This window comes from Rhineura floridana, chromosome 2 (assembly GCF_030035675.1).
Source record: "Rhineura floridana isolate rRhiFlo1 chromosome 2, rRhiFlo1.hap2, whole genome shotgun sequence".
NCBI lineage: Eukaryota > Metazoa > Chordata > Lepidosauria > Squamata > Rhineuridae > Rhineura > Rhineura floridana.
The window spans coordinates 9,960,805-9,974,476 of NC_084481.1; the positions used below are offsets into that span (position 1 = coordinate 9,960,805).

At 40.0% G+C, this 13,672-nt stretch overlaps 1 protein-coding gene across 3 annotated transcripts in view; it reads right to left on the reverse strand.

Moving 5' to 3' along the window:
* Nucleotides 1–639: 639 nt before the first annotated feature.
* The window catches only part of MREG (melanoregulin), a 47,639-nt gene continuing 34,606 nt past the window's right edge, over nt 640–13,672 (reverse strand). For 2 of the 3 annotated variants that reach the window (XM_061607717.1, XM_061607718.1), the window contains 5 exons: nt 9,888–10,052; nt 8,704–8,853; nt 5,295–5,385; nt 4,297–4,460; nt 640–2,123 (listed from right to left, as the gene is read on the reverse strand). In XM_061607717.1, the coding sequence (XP_061463701.1) occupies nt 2,049–2,123; nt 4,297–4,460; nt 5,295–5,385; nt 8,704–8,853; nt 9,888–9,956 (549 nt within the window). In that variant the 5' untranslated portion in view covers nt 9,957–10,052 and the 3' untranslated portion in view covers nt 640–2,048. The remainder of the gene's footprint in view (nt 2,124–4,296; nt 4,461–5,294; nt 5,386–8,703; nt 8,854–9,887; nt 10,053–13,672) is intronic. The other variant, XM_061607716.1, reaches the window with a different exon arrangement.

Consider the following 13,672-nt stretch of genomic DNA (forward strand, 5'->3'; position numbering starts at 1 on the left):
TGATTACATCACTCCTCTCCCCACCTTGCTTGCATATATAGTTCTTTCTCCCTGTTGTTGAAATATATTTTTTCATTTATTAATGAGGATTTAAAATCAGAGAACACATTGCTGAAAATATTTGTAGAAAAACTGAATAGTTTCAATTTGGCTCTAGGCAAAAGCAATGTCAAACTCCTCTTTTCAGCATTAAAAATATTTGTTAATTTACATTGCCTTCATTCTATCCATGTGATGACATCACAAAGGGAAATAGCATTCTGATGTCAGGCGATTCTGTGGATCATCACCATTATAATTAATCCAGAAAGGAGTAATAGCAGCCGCCAAGAGAGGGTGGGATTTCTACCGTATCAAAAAGTTTCTAATTTCATGACAATAGGCTTAGGCTGAATTCCTAAACACACTTTCTATGGAGCAAGCCCAATTAAACCCAGGGGAACTTTCTTCCAAGTAAATATGCATAAAATTGCACTGTAAATCTCTCAAAGTAATTTGTAAGGGCTAGGTAGTTTCATGTATTCTACAATTCCTTAATTTCCTTAGAAATATGTCTGAAGACCCATCACATCTCATTTTCATTGATCTGTTTTATAGAGACAAAACATATTAAAAAAAGGAAGAATCACATAGGTTCTCTTTATTTATTAAATTAAGGTACAAATGTATAGAATCAATACAGCAAGGTTTTTTCCTAGGAAAAATGACAAAAAACACATTCATATAATTATTGAACATCATTGATACAAACACTTAAAATACCTCTTGGCATTTTGTTCGGTATGCTGCATCTCCAAAAACTATCATGCCGTCTGGTGCGAGCAGCAGCTTTTTGTTTTTGTTTTTAAAAAGTGATGAGCCATCATCACATCTGTAGTTTAAAATGATTGCTCATGACCAGAACAAAAACAGCAAGATATTATATTTGGGTCATAGTAAAACCTTTTGTAACATTAGCTTTTGTAACACAATGTAGATTTCAATAAACACATTCCTTCAAACAGTAAAGATGGGTGAATAATAGACACTAGTGCAAAAATAAATTGTGCCTCTCAATTACTGAATAGCTCAATTTTGAGTAAAATGTAAGGAGACCGAAATGTCCAAGTTCTGCATGTGATAAAAATATAAATTGCAGCAGAGGAAGCACCAGGAATCAGTAGCCACTGCACAAGGATCTAGGTCAAAAATCAGGCTTACATATATGCTTTCCAGTACAACATCTTAAAATAGATGCTTACACAAGAATTTTACATAGTGGAACAATGGATTCATGCGTGGTTGGGGAAGCTCAATATGGCCATAGCAGATTTTTAAAAGTTGAGGCAAAAGCATCAGCTTGGAAGGAACAGAAATTGTTTTCTTGCTTCTTTGCCTGTTAAAAAAATACCACTGAAGACTGAATAAGACTCTTTTGCTGCTGGGAAGTAATCTCTAGGTTTGTGTTGATTGCACTCACAACATTCTGCCCATGTTGAGTTATGAACAGGAGGCCCTCACATCTACCAGACAGAGAATCTCTAACTGCATAGAAGGCTATGAGGAGTTTTTGCTGGCGCAACCCATGGTGTGTTCCCAAGAGAGAAGGAACTTAAGTAGTAGTTAACTTTTTACTTTCTATTAAAATTCCACTTAAACAGTAACACAGGGGAATGGCCACTTACAGAAAATATAGACAATTGTACAGAGTTGTCAAAGAGAAAACCATTTTATCTAAAGCAGCAATGCTCTGTACAGAGCACTTTTTATATTCACTGCAGCTGTAAGACTACCACCAGCACCTAGTATAGCACCAATGCTCACAACAGAGTCCAATCACCCCCATCACAGATTTTCCCCTGAGACAAGCAGAGTCTTTACTGCATCGTGCTACATGCTGTACAACAGGTCCCTCATCCTGAATTCATTCTGCATTTCAAAGACAATGCTAGTTTCTTTGGAGAAAGCAGTCAGATTACTCTGACCAACCCCTTCAAAAGCAAAAGTCTATTTCCATCCTAAGGAGAGCAGTGTTACGACAGAGAAGAATTGTCTTCATCTTTCACTGTTCACATTCTCTTTGGATAGGTTACACTGGCAATTCGAAAGAATTCATCAGCAGCATCAAGGGCAATGAGACGATCCTGCACAAAAGAATAAGTGGCAATATGATGAACAGAGACAATAGCCAATAGCACTGTCTGTGGCTCTTGTAACAAAAAGGGTTGCAAGTCAGTTTTGTTCAGTACATTGCTATCTCCTATTCTGTATTTGTAAAAGACTGTAGTCATGCTGCAGTTTGCTCCGTCACAGACAAGTGGCGCTGTGAACTACATTGTGACAAGAAGCAGTGGAAAGGCTACCCAGACAAGCCACAGAGGGTCAGCCAGAACAGGTGGCAGCAGCCCTCCAGCTCTGACTCCTCTGCCTGCCAGCCTTGGGGCTTATGCCTCCAGGATCCAGATCCCCAAGCAGGGGAGCCCCACTACTGGCCACCTTCCTCCTCCCAGGCAAGCCTAGCAACTTGCTGCTTGCACTGAAGAGTAATGGTGGGGACTGAAGGAGAAGAGGAGGCTAAGGCAGAGGAAGAATGATGGGCAACGTCAAGATGACCATCAGGAGGAAGAGGCAGTGAGACTGGGACCAAAGGATGTGAGGAGACAGAGGAGGAAGGAGGGTGGTAGCTGAGGAGGCAGTGACAAGAATAGCAGGATTAGCAGGAGAAGGAGGCAAGATTGGGACTGGAGAAGAAGAGGAGGAACGGCAGGAGGCTGAGTAGGAGGCGGCGGCGGCAGCAGTACGAGGAAGAGAATGATAAAATGCGGCTGTGGCAAAGTGAGGCTTGGCTGGGCAGTCCCCGTGCTACAGGCTGCTACGGTGAAAAGTGCATGAGGCAAGAGAGCACCTGAAGCACACACACACACCTGTCCTATCTTTCGCCCGAGAGGGGACAGAACAAAGTTTGGCAATGTCTAAGGGGAGGGGGTTGGTGGGGTATTTCCACATTCAAGCAAGCTTGCAGTGATGTAAAGTCAAGGGCTGAATCAGGCATAAAATCATTTCTCTATTCATGGTGGACAACCCTAGACTGGACCAATCATGAGCATAACTATATATAGTTAGGCAGGGACTACTAGGCATAAACCAATAAACCTTCCAAATCACACTGATTTTAATGCAATGTTAGTAGACTGCTCTATGTTCAGTGTTCTTCTCTGCTGCACATGTCTCTATTTTAATAATGTATTGTTCTCCCCCACCCCGAAAGATTGGTATTTGCAAAGATGTGAACTGGAGTAAGTGGGCAAGCCGGGGCTGGGAACATAGCTCACGCGAAGGGTCAGGCTGCTGTGTTAAGGAGACTAAATCTTCAGTTTCCAGCCACTTAAAATCATCTGCAATCCCTTTCCCTTGTCTTCATAGTCTTTGTGGTTACGGGGGCCACCTTAGAACTGTGTGAACTGGAAATGTGTGTCTGGGTGCTATTTAGGGATAGGTGAGAATTCTGCTGAATTCAGATTTAGCACTGGATTTTTCAGTGGTTCGCATATTCTCCAACTCTGCAGAACAAACCTGTGTGCTCCTAACTTCAGCAGCTTTTCCCGACACCAGATACTTATTTATTTATTATATTTATACCCCCTCCTTTCTTTTCATAATAGAAACCCAAGGCGGCTTACATATGGTTCCCAGGCGGTCTCCCATCCAGGCACTGACCAGACCTGACCTTGCTTAGCTTCAGCAGGGCGCTGGCCTCATGTGCCTTCAGACCAGAGCCTGGGAATATATTGTTCTTTTATCGATTTTTTTCACAGCACATCTGCAGAGCTCTCTCTCGGTCTCTCTGCGCCACCCCCTCCTCAAAAAAATCCAAGCTCCAAGAGTGGAGGAAACAAGCCAAGCCTACAATAGTGGAGAACGCAAAGCAGCTTTCCTTTCAAAATGATCGTTTCTTTCAAAATATCGATATTAATATTGATATTTTGGGGGAGAAAAAAAATCAGACCGGTAAAAGCAATAGATAGCGGACAAAGAGTGAACTCAAATTGATACTGCCTGTTTAGTGGAATGCTTTCAAAATAGCACTGGCCAACAGATCCCACCCTTCTGCTGTTCACACATTTCTAAGCTGTTCTCTGCAACCACAAGTTTGCAGAAACAAGTAATGTTTTCTCTAACTTAAGGGAGGCTAATCAATCTTAGCTTTATTATCCAAGCGTCTTTCCTGTTTTGTGTATATTTTAGGGGGGGTTACACTGAATTGAGGGCAGTTTCATGAAAGAAGATGTGAAGCAGTCACAGAAAAGAGAGACTTACCACCACAAAAAGGTATCTCTCTGAAAGCTCCCAGCTTGTCGGGAAAATAGTTGTCTCCTCAGACAGCTTCAAGAGGATTTCATAGGCTTTGCTCATATTCCGAGAGTCACTAACAATGCTTCGTTTGGTCACTGATAACAGGGTATCTGCTTCCTTGTGAAAACCTAGGGCAGCATTTTAAGTCCCACTTTAGCAAATGCCATGCTCTGTTAGTTACAGCAAACATTGTTTCAAAGGAACAAAATATACCCCAAATCTAAGCAACACCTGGCAGAAACACGTGAGGTCTACTAGTACAGAGAAATGGGGCACGATCAACATGGGCAAAAAGTGAAATATTTTGCTGTCACACAAAATTGAGAATATTGTGCGCCACCCCAGTCTCTGAGCTGTGAGAGATCTCCAGGGGTCCCTGCGCTCTTCCAGGGTTTGGTTTCCTTGGAAAGAAGGTTAGCAGAGACTGTGGTGTCTTTATGAAATATGGTTTGTTTATTTACACACATTCCAGCTTAAGATGGAGGGGTTCAAAGCATTTGAAGTCCAATAGGTATTGCTTTTCCATCATGTTCGATAACAACTTTGTTAGACTTCAGTGTGCCACAAGGCTATTTCTTAATAGCTACAGTAATTTCTCTTAATATGCACTATTTTCTTTCCACTTGCAATTTGATCTAGAATTCATCCAGTATCAGGCCTTTAACACTAACTGAAAATATCGTCTTCCTTTCTCTTCCTTTAAACTTTCTCATTTATTGTGTCTGTAGAACACACAAGATCTTCAAAATTAGCCGTATATTATACAGTATACCCACTTCAAGCTGAAATCCTTCTGCCATCATCATTTCGGGGGGGGGGGTTAAACCAGAACACACACACATTCCCCTTCCACATCCCAGAGAAACTTACAAATGTACTCCTTCCATAGCAACTAGGTTGCTTCTTGTATCCTGAATCCATGTGGATAGGAAAAAAATATCTATGCAACTTAACAGACTTACCCAAATCTTCCAAAATGCGTTTCCACCTGTTTCTCACTTCCTTTCGCATTTGGCGTAGAGTATAGATGTCATAGTTCAGCTTTTGCCATTCCTGCAAAAGGAGAAGTGAACCAGCCATTTTTACTCCTCCACAATTCAGTTCTTTCTGATCTCCACTGGTCTTCACACTTGCAGGCTCATTTACATTTTAAACACCGTTAAGCGACACCGATTTATTCAAGAGCCCTGCATAACCTTAGCCAGTTTTTCCATACTCTAACATTCTATTGTGTGTGCTGTGTATGAAGGAGCAGACCTAAAATCCCATACACATACTATTCTCTCTTCCCCACTCCTGCATTTATACCCATTTTGTGGGGAGGAAGTTAGAAGGGGCAAACTGAGGCAATGGAAGAGAAATGCAAGTAGTGGAAGGTTCTGTTTTTTAAAAATAAAAAAAATACTGCATTGCACCAATTTTTGAATGAGTATTGCCCAGTTGAAAGAGATAAATGCCCTTCTCCTGACCCCACTACCTACCTATAAAAACTTCCAGGGGAAGCTCCATGATGAAATAAGTGGTGGTGTAGAGCACAGATGGATTGTAACCGAGGGACAAAAAGCACATGCAGCTGAAGTGGAAGAAAACAGTTGGCTAGGACTATGTGAACACGTCTCTGGGATAAGAAGTGTATCCACACAGGGTCAATGGGGTTTGTTCTTATGTGCCTTCAAGTCGATTACAACTTATGGTGACCTTATGAATCAGCGACCTCCAGTAGCACCTGTCGTGAACCACCCTGTTCAGATCTTGTAAGTTCAGGTCTGTGGCTTCCTTTATGGAGTCAATCCATCTCTTGTCTGGCCTTCCTCTCTTTCTACTCCCTTCTGTTTTTCCCACCATTATTGTCTTTTCTAGTAAATCATGTCTTCTCATGATGTGTCCAAAGTATGATAACCTCAGTTTCATCATTTTAGCTTCTAGTGATAGTTCTGGTTTAATTTGTTCTAACACCCAATTATTTGTCTTTTTCGCAGTCCATGATATGCACAAAGCTCTCCTCCAACACCACATTTCAAATGAGTTGATTTTTCTCTTATCCGCTTTTTTCAGTGTCCAACTTTCACATCCATATATAGAGATCGGGAATACCATGGTCTGAATGAACCTGACTTTAGTGTTCAGTGATATATTTTTGCATTTGAGGACCTTTTCTAGTTCTCTCATAGCTGCCCTCCCCAGTCCTAGCCTTCTTCTGATTTCTTGACTATTGTCTCCAAGGTATTGATAATTCTTGACAAGTTCAATGTCCTCATTGTCAACTTTAAAGCTACATAAATCTTCTACTGTCATTACTTTAGTCTTCTTGACATTCAGCTGAAGTCCTGCTTTTGCGCTTTCCTCTTTAACTTTCATCAGCATTTGTTTCAAATCATTACTGGTTTCTGCTTGTAGTATGGTATCGTCTGCATATCTTAAATTATTGATATTTCTCCCTCCAGTTTTCACACCTCCTTCATCTTGGTCCAATCCTGCTTTCTGTATGGTATGTTCTGCATATAGATTAAACAGATAGGGTGATAAAATACACCCGTCTCACACCCTTTCCGATGGGGAACCAGTCGGTTTCTCCATATTCTGTCCTTACAGTAGCCTCTTGTCCAGAGTATAGGTTGCGCATCAGGACAATCAGATGTGTGGCACCCCCATTTCTTTTAAAGCATTCCATAGTTTTCCATGATCTACGCAATCAAGGGCTTTGCTCTAATCTATAAAGCACAGGGTGATTTCCTTCTGAAATTCCTTGGTCCGTTCCATTATCCAACGTATGTTTGCGATATGATCTCTGGTGCCTCTTCCCTTTCTAAATTCAGCTTGGACATCTGGCATTTCTCGAGACATATGTGGTAAGAGCCTTTGTTGTAGAATATTGAGCGTTACTTTACTTCAATGGGGTACAAATGAGAAATAATTACATATTGACAAAGAAAGGAGGAATGAGACCAAATTGGTGGAGGAAGGTATATTTTGCAGACCTTTTATTCTCCATCTCTCAATAATGAATACATTCATTTGTTTTGCAATTTCTGGTACACAAAAGAGACCAAAAAATGATCATGCAGCAAGAGCCTGCCCCAATTCAATCCTCCGCCCCCATTCAGTCCATGGCATCCAGGCAGCAGCAGTCCAGACAGTGAGCTGTTTAAAAAGCCTTAGTCAGCTGCAGCTTGGCTATTTAGTATGAAAAAGCTCTTCTTCCTAGGAACCCTGATATCATCACATAACAGGACATTTGATACGTGACATCACAAAAGTCCTCACTCTGAATTAGATTCATTTGTCCTCAGAGAGGTTATCATGTAGCTAAATTCAACTAGCTACATGACATCACTAAGGCAGCCTCCAATCAAAACAAAAGTGAAATTGCAGCAGGGACTATGCAAAGCAGCAAAATGAAAAGAGCGGGGGGAAAGAGGATCAGATTCTGGTGAATTTTTTGGTAAACATTTTTGGGAACTAGAAATCCCCTTTTTCATCCTCACAGATTGCTACCTGGCTCAAAGCTAAATGAAATTAAATAAATGAAAAATAAAGAAGCTGTCATTGGAGCTAAATCATTTGGGGAAAGGGGGATGAGGACAGTACATACAAAAATTCTCTAAGCTGGCACAGAATCTAGATTTTGTGTAGGCCAACAGCAGTCCAACCTATAGGTAGTTTACCTCTCAGGTACTTGAATAATTGTTCCTTTTAACTTCAAAACTATGTAATTTCCCCACCAGGGGGCACAATAAAATCATAAGAAAACTACAGAGTGGAGTAGCCTTTCGAAAAAGTCATCAACTCCATTTGAAAAAACCTGGTCTATGTTAGATAACATGTTTCAGCATATTCATTCTTTTGAAAAATTGAGAAAAAATTAGTATTCACAAGTATGTGTGCAAGTCATTTTTACTGACGGACAAGTTTCTGCAATTTCTTTCATAACTTTTTGGATGTGGATGAAGCCAATTGCAAGACTCAAATCATAAAAAGTGCATGACTGGTGCAAGGACATCTTAGCATTTTCTGACTGGCTACCAATGATGTGTGCCTGTGTATTCTTTACAAATACATGACTTGCTCTTTCCAAACACAGGATGTGCTAACCAATTTACACCCTAATTCATCATATGCATGAGGCAAACATCAATGGTTAACTGAATGGGAAGAAGTACTCTAGCAGTGCAGAGCCACCCAGTATTCTTTTATTCAAATCCCCAGGAAGCATAACCAAATTTGTTAGTTAATTAATTAATTACATTTATATTCCACCCTTCCTCCCAGGAGCCCAGGGTGGCAAACAAAAACATTAAAAGCACTTTTAAAGCATCTTAAAAACAAAAGACTTTAAAACATACTAAAACAAAAATCTTAAAAATATCTTACAGAGCAATTCCAGCATGTCACTGCAATGACATGGTGTTCTTCTGCAGCTGTGCTTGGCCACCCTATTGTCAGAAACTGACTGTTGAGGACTCCAGGCAGGGGGACTGGAAGGGTCCCTTGCTGGTTTCTGCAAAACCTTGTAGTACAAAACTTGAGAATGGAATGAAAACAAAGTTGTTGTTTTTCTCCCCATCAGTTTACCTCAGCTGTAGACCTCTGACCTACTCACAGAGATCTGAGCTGAACTACCAAGTGCTCCGAAGTAATGGGCAATTTCATTCCACATTTTACTTCACCACTGTCCATCTATCCAGATCTACTCCTATCCTTGAACCCATTATCTATTCCTGAATCGCCAAATACTTTTCAAACAATTCAGCCCCAACATCTCCTCTTTTGCCACCTGTTTAATATATTATTAAGCTAAGCTTTTCCCCATCACTCTACTCCCTTCTCATCCATGAAGCTCACTGGTTCTGTCAGCCTAACCTACTCTATAGGATTATTGTGGAGGATAAAAAGGTGCAAGGGGGGGAACAATCTCCAAGTACTCCTACTACTTTAAAGCTTGCTTTCTGTTACCTACGAAAGCCTTATTTTTTATTTTTTTTTATTTTTGACAAAACCTAATCCTTTTTAACCCTCCTCATTTCAAAGTGGTTGGCTCATATTTTGCTTTTTTCTTGCCTTGAGGTGCTTCTAGATTATCTATAATTTCATTGTCCACCCCCTCCCCTTACACAGCATTGTTTCAGCAGTACCATTTTCGTGTTTAAAATGCTTCGAGCTTGGATAACCTGATAGCAAAGCAAAAGCAGTGGAATGCATGGAACATAAGTAGATACTGCCACATCAGTTTGTGGTGGAAAGGAGTCTATTTGTGCTACAGTGTCATCACCATCACCCCCACCAGAAATTGAAAACTCACAACCCTCCAATTTGCCGATTATGAGACACGCTGGTAACATTTGTCATTGTGCACTTCCTGGGATATTTTTTTTAAAGGTACATTCACACAGATACCAAAATACCTGCATGCATGCCCTGAATGAACAATGGTGGTGGAAGGGCAAAATATAAAAAATATAAATAAGAGGCCATTGAGCTCTGCCCGCTCATGTGGACAGCAAGGGATGGAAGAGCAATGAATACTAAGACTGCAAAAACATGTGGAACACGCAAACCTGCACAATCCATTTGTGGTATAAAGCCCCGTCTGGAAGCAAATTCGATTGCTGCACCCGTCTCCTCATTGGCTTTCCATCTTGATCCACTTGTCTCCATCCAGACCTCTGTTGCCAGAATTTTTCATGTTGCTAGCTGTTTCTTTAAAAATCTCATTAAGCCACCTATGTTCAGGGTTTGATGGGCACAGTCAATCACTGAAGAAAGCGGAATGGGAACCTTGCCCACCAGCTGATGGTTGGGGTGTTCAATCCTGCTTGGTTGCTATCTCTCCCCCAACCCACATCTGCTAGCCAACTTCAAAAAAGTGGTGGGATCACCCACCTGTCAACCACCTGACACCAGATGACTAATAGGTGGGTGGTCACGTCTACCTGTCAAAGCTGGCCTGTGGGGGAAAATAAAGATCTGGCCTGCTGGCCCAAAAAGGTTCCAGGTCATTCTGTTCCCTTCCCCGCCCCCAGAATTCCATTTTTCTTTTCTATCCAGCAGTGAACATTTCACACTGTTACTGAGCATGCTCATTCTTCATTAGGCTTTTTTGCCACCTTGGTTTTTTCGCTTTAAGGTTTTTCTATTTTGACTACAGTCCTGGCTGCACTCATTAGCTGACTGAGTCCACTATTAGAGACGGAGATAAGATATCTCTACATCAAAGTCTCTGCATATCGAAAAAATATAAGGGCACAATATTTTCTCCATGGGGAAAGACCATGCACAAAAATATACACATCAAGAAAGCATGTGTGCCCATCTATGTTTCGACAAAGGCTTCTCCTTTCCAACAAAAAACAAAAGCAGATCTGCATTTAATGGGACATCCTCCTTCCTCTTACAAAAGAACAAAATGTCAAGAGGGCAGAAACAAGAATCAAGATTTCTAATAAGTCTTTACAGCTGAATGTTGACCTGGGAAGGGGAGGAGAGAGGGAACAGACTGAAAGTCACGTAGCTTTAGGTAGTGTCCTAAGGTCCCAGACCATCTTGGTTTGAAAAAGTCACTAACATTAAAAGGCATCTCATGTCCCTGGCAGGGGTTCAAAGCTGTCTAGGAGTACAGAACAGAGACAAGAATACACAAGTAAGGCTTGAGAGCCACAGCTCCAGGAGAACTTTCCCCACAATTTCACAAGTAGCAGTTTTAAAAACAGACACACTATTCAGAAAACCAGACATATGACTTCCCAGGAGGAATCGCTCCGCCTGTGCAGCCTTTGAGACGAGCTCCCGTCTCAGAGGAAGCTTTTTCAGTTATAAAACCAGTCAGAAGACTTTTTGACTGGAAAAGATTTTCTCCCAGGCAAGGGAGAAACAAAGAGATTATCCACAGAAAGCTTCGTTTTGTTTGTTGGACTGGAATTCATTGGAATTGCCTATGAAGGAAGGTAGCCAGCAGTGTCGGACGGAGCCAGGGATTACAAACAGGCTCTAACTGATTAAGCGAGACGTTTTTTTTTCTTCAAAGAAAAACGGAAATTAACAGGCAAGCATCCTCCTGTCTATTATCATTATTTTGTTATCGTTACTGCAAAATAGATTTGTCAAAGAGTCAGCAACAAAGAAGCCCTGGGTGAGTTATAACTTTCTCTTTTACATACGGAATTAAGGAGGAAGAAAATCGAAATAGCTTATCTTTGTTTTTTATTGCAAAAAGCTGGCATGGAATTAAGCATTTTAAAGATATAAACGGATGAGAGGCATCTAATTTAAAGAGAAGATTTGATTTATCTGATATTTGAGTATTATATGTCTGGGACTATTTTTTCTGGTCTACTTTTTTTTTTTGGCGAATCTGCTTATTCCTTATGCCACTAATCATTTGGACGCTGTGAACTAAATTTGTTTTGGACATATAAGAGATAAGGCAGTTCGTGCTGTCTAGAGGGTGATGTCATCTGGCTTGCAAGATTAACTCATTTGTGACTGGAAAAAGAAATAAACTGTTCTTTGCTTGAGAATAGTGACTATATTGGAATTGAAGGGGTTTTGTTCTTTTGGTTTTAAGAATGACAATCAAGGTGGGGGCTGAGACCTTGGATGTTCAGGAAGGGGTTCTCTCTCTAAATATGTTTCAGAAAATAATGAATGAGATTAAGCTAACGAAACAAGAGCTGGGACAGAACAGACAAGAGACGAAAATTGGATTTGGCAAAATGAGACAGGAGCTGAAAGAAATTAAGGATTCTATAACTGGACAAGAAAAAGAAGATGAAAGAAAGATCAAAGGGAAGGTTCAAGCCCTGGAGATTGGAATAGATTTATCAAATATGGACCTGGAAAAAGATTTGGATTTTATGGTTGTGATGGATCCTAAAGACAAATATTACTGTTTGGAATTCAACGCTGTCCCTGAAGGAATTGGTGAAGAGATTAGAGATAAAGATACCAACGACTCAAAAAAATTCCTGGATTGGAAGGATTTGATGGAACTTGAAATAGAGAAAGTATATAGAATAAATTCCAGATATGTGACAATGGAAAAACTCTCAAGAGATGTGTTAGTGCATTCTGTAAAAAAGAGGAACAGAGATACAACTTTACAACAACATTTTAGTAATACATTCAGAATTGATGGCAAGAAAATATCTGTGATGAAAGAAATCCCTATCAGACTCTTATTATATGACTATGGCAGCAAGACCAAGATTATTGGGTGTGCAAAGATGGAACATGGAAGATGGAATCAATACTGATAATGGGAGAATGGGAGAAGAGCTATTGAAATTACTGGACTTAGTAGACCTGAAGAGATGGATTAAATGACATGTCTATTTGGAGAAAAATTGATGGATATATATCTCAAGGATTAGAAACTTCTCTTTGACTTTTTGTGGAAAGAATAAAATGATGTTAATGAGATTTGATACCAATTAAGATAACCACTGGAGGAAGGTGATTGTATAATTTTATTAAGAGACAGGTTTGTTATATATTATAGACTTATAGCTAATCTACGACAAATCGGAAGTCAATAGTTTTTATTGTAATAGTTATTAATTTGTTTTGTTTGTTTTGTTTTGTTTTTGAAAATTTGAATAAAAAAATTAATGATGAAAAAAAGAAAAAGAAAACCAGACATATGAGATTGTAAATAAAATTACAACGGCATGACTATCTTGTGTCATATACCAGTTGGCTACAGCTGGTTTCACTTCTTCAAACTGTACTTTTAGCTTAATGATGCTATTCTGGATATAATAAACCTCTACAGGAAAAAGACGATGCAAAACATTCTTGCAGATGCAATCTGTTTTAAGAAAACTAAAAAATGATTCTGCACTGCAACTGTGGACTAGTCTGAATAGAGAGGAAGATAAATGGCTGAACTCCTTCCTTTACATATGCTTGAGTTTTCCTTGCTTCAGGAGGTCTGTGGTAGAACATCTGTCTGTCTGTGTGAACATATTGCTTGCGTGCACATGAATTTAACCATTTACATGTCACCTGTCCTTCAAAATGTGATCCATAATGCAGTTTACACATGAAACATAAAAGTGGGTAAGCAGCCTAAAACTATAGGTGAAGGAGAAGAACAAACATTGCAGCCTGTCCCACTATTGAAAGAAATCAATAGTCCTAACCTTCAGCCTAAAATTGAGAAGACAAAAATCCATGCAAGTCTGCTTGAAGTAGTTCCAAAATATGGGCGCAAATAAATAAATAAAAGACTCCTTGTAACCACCCATTATACCTCACATAATTGGGATACATGGAGTAGGGCCTACAAAAAAATGATTTGAGCAATCAGGCAGATTCAGGTGGGAGAAGGCAAACTTTGAGATAT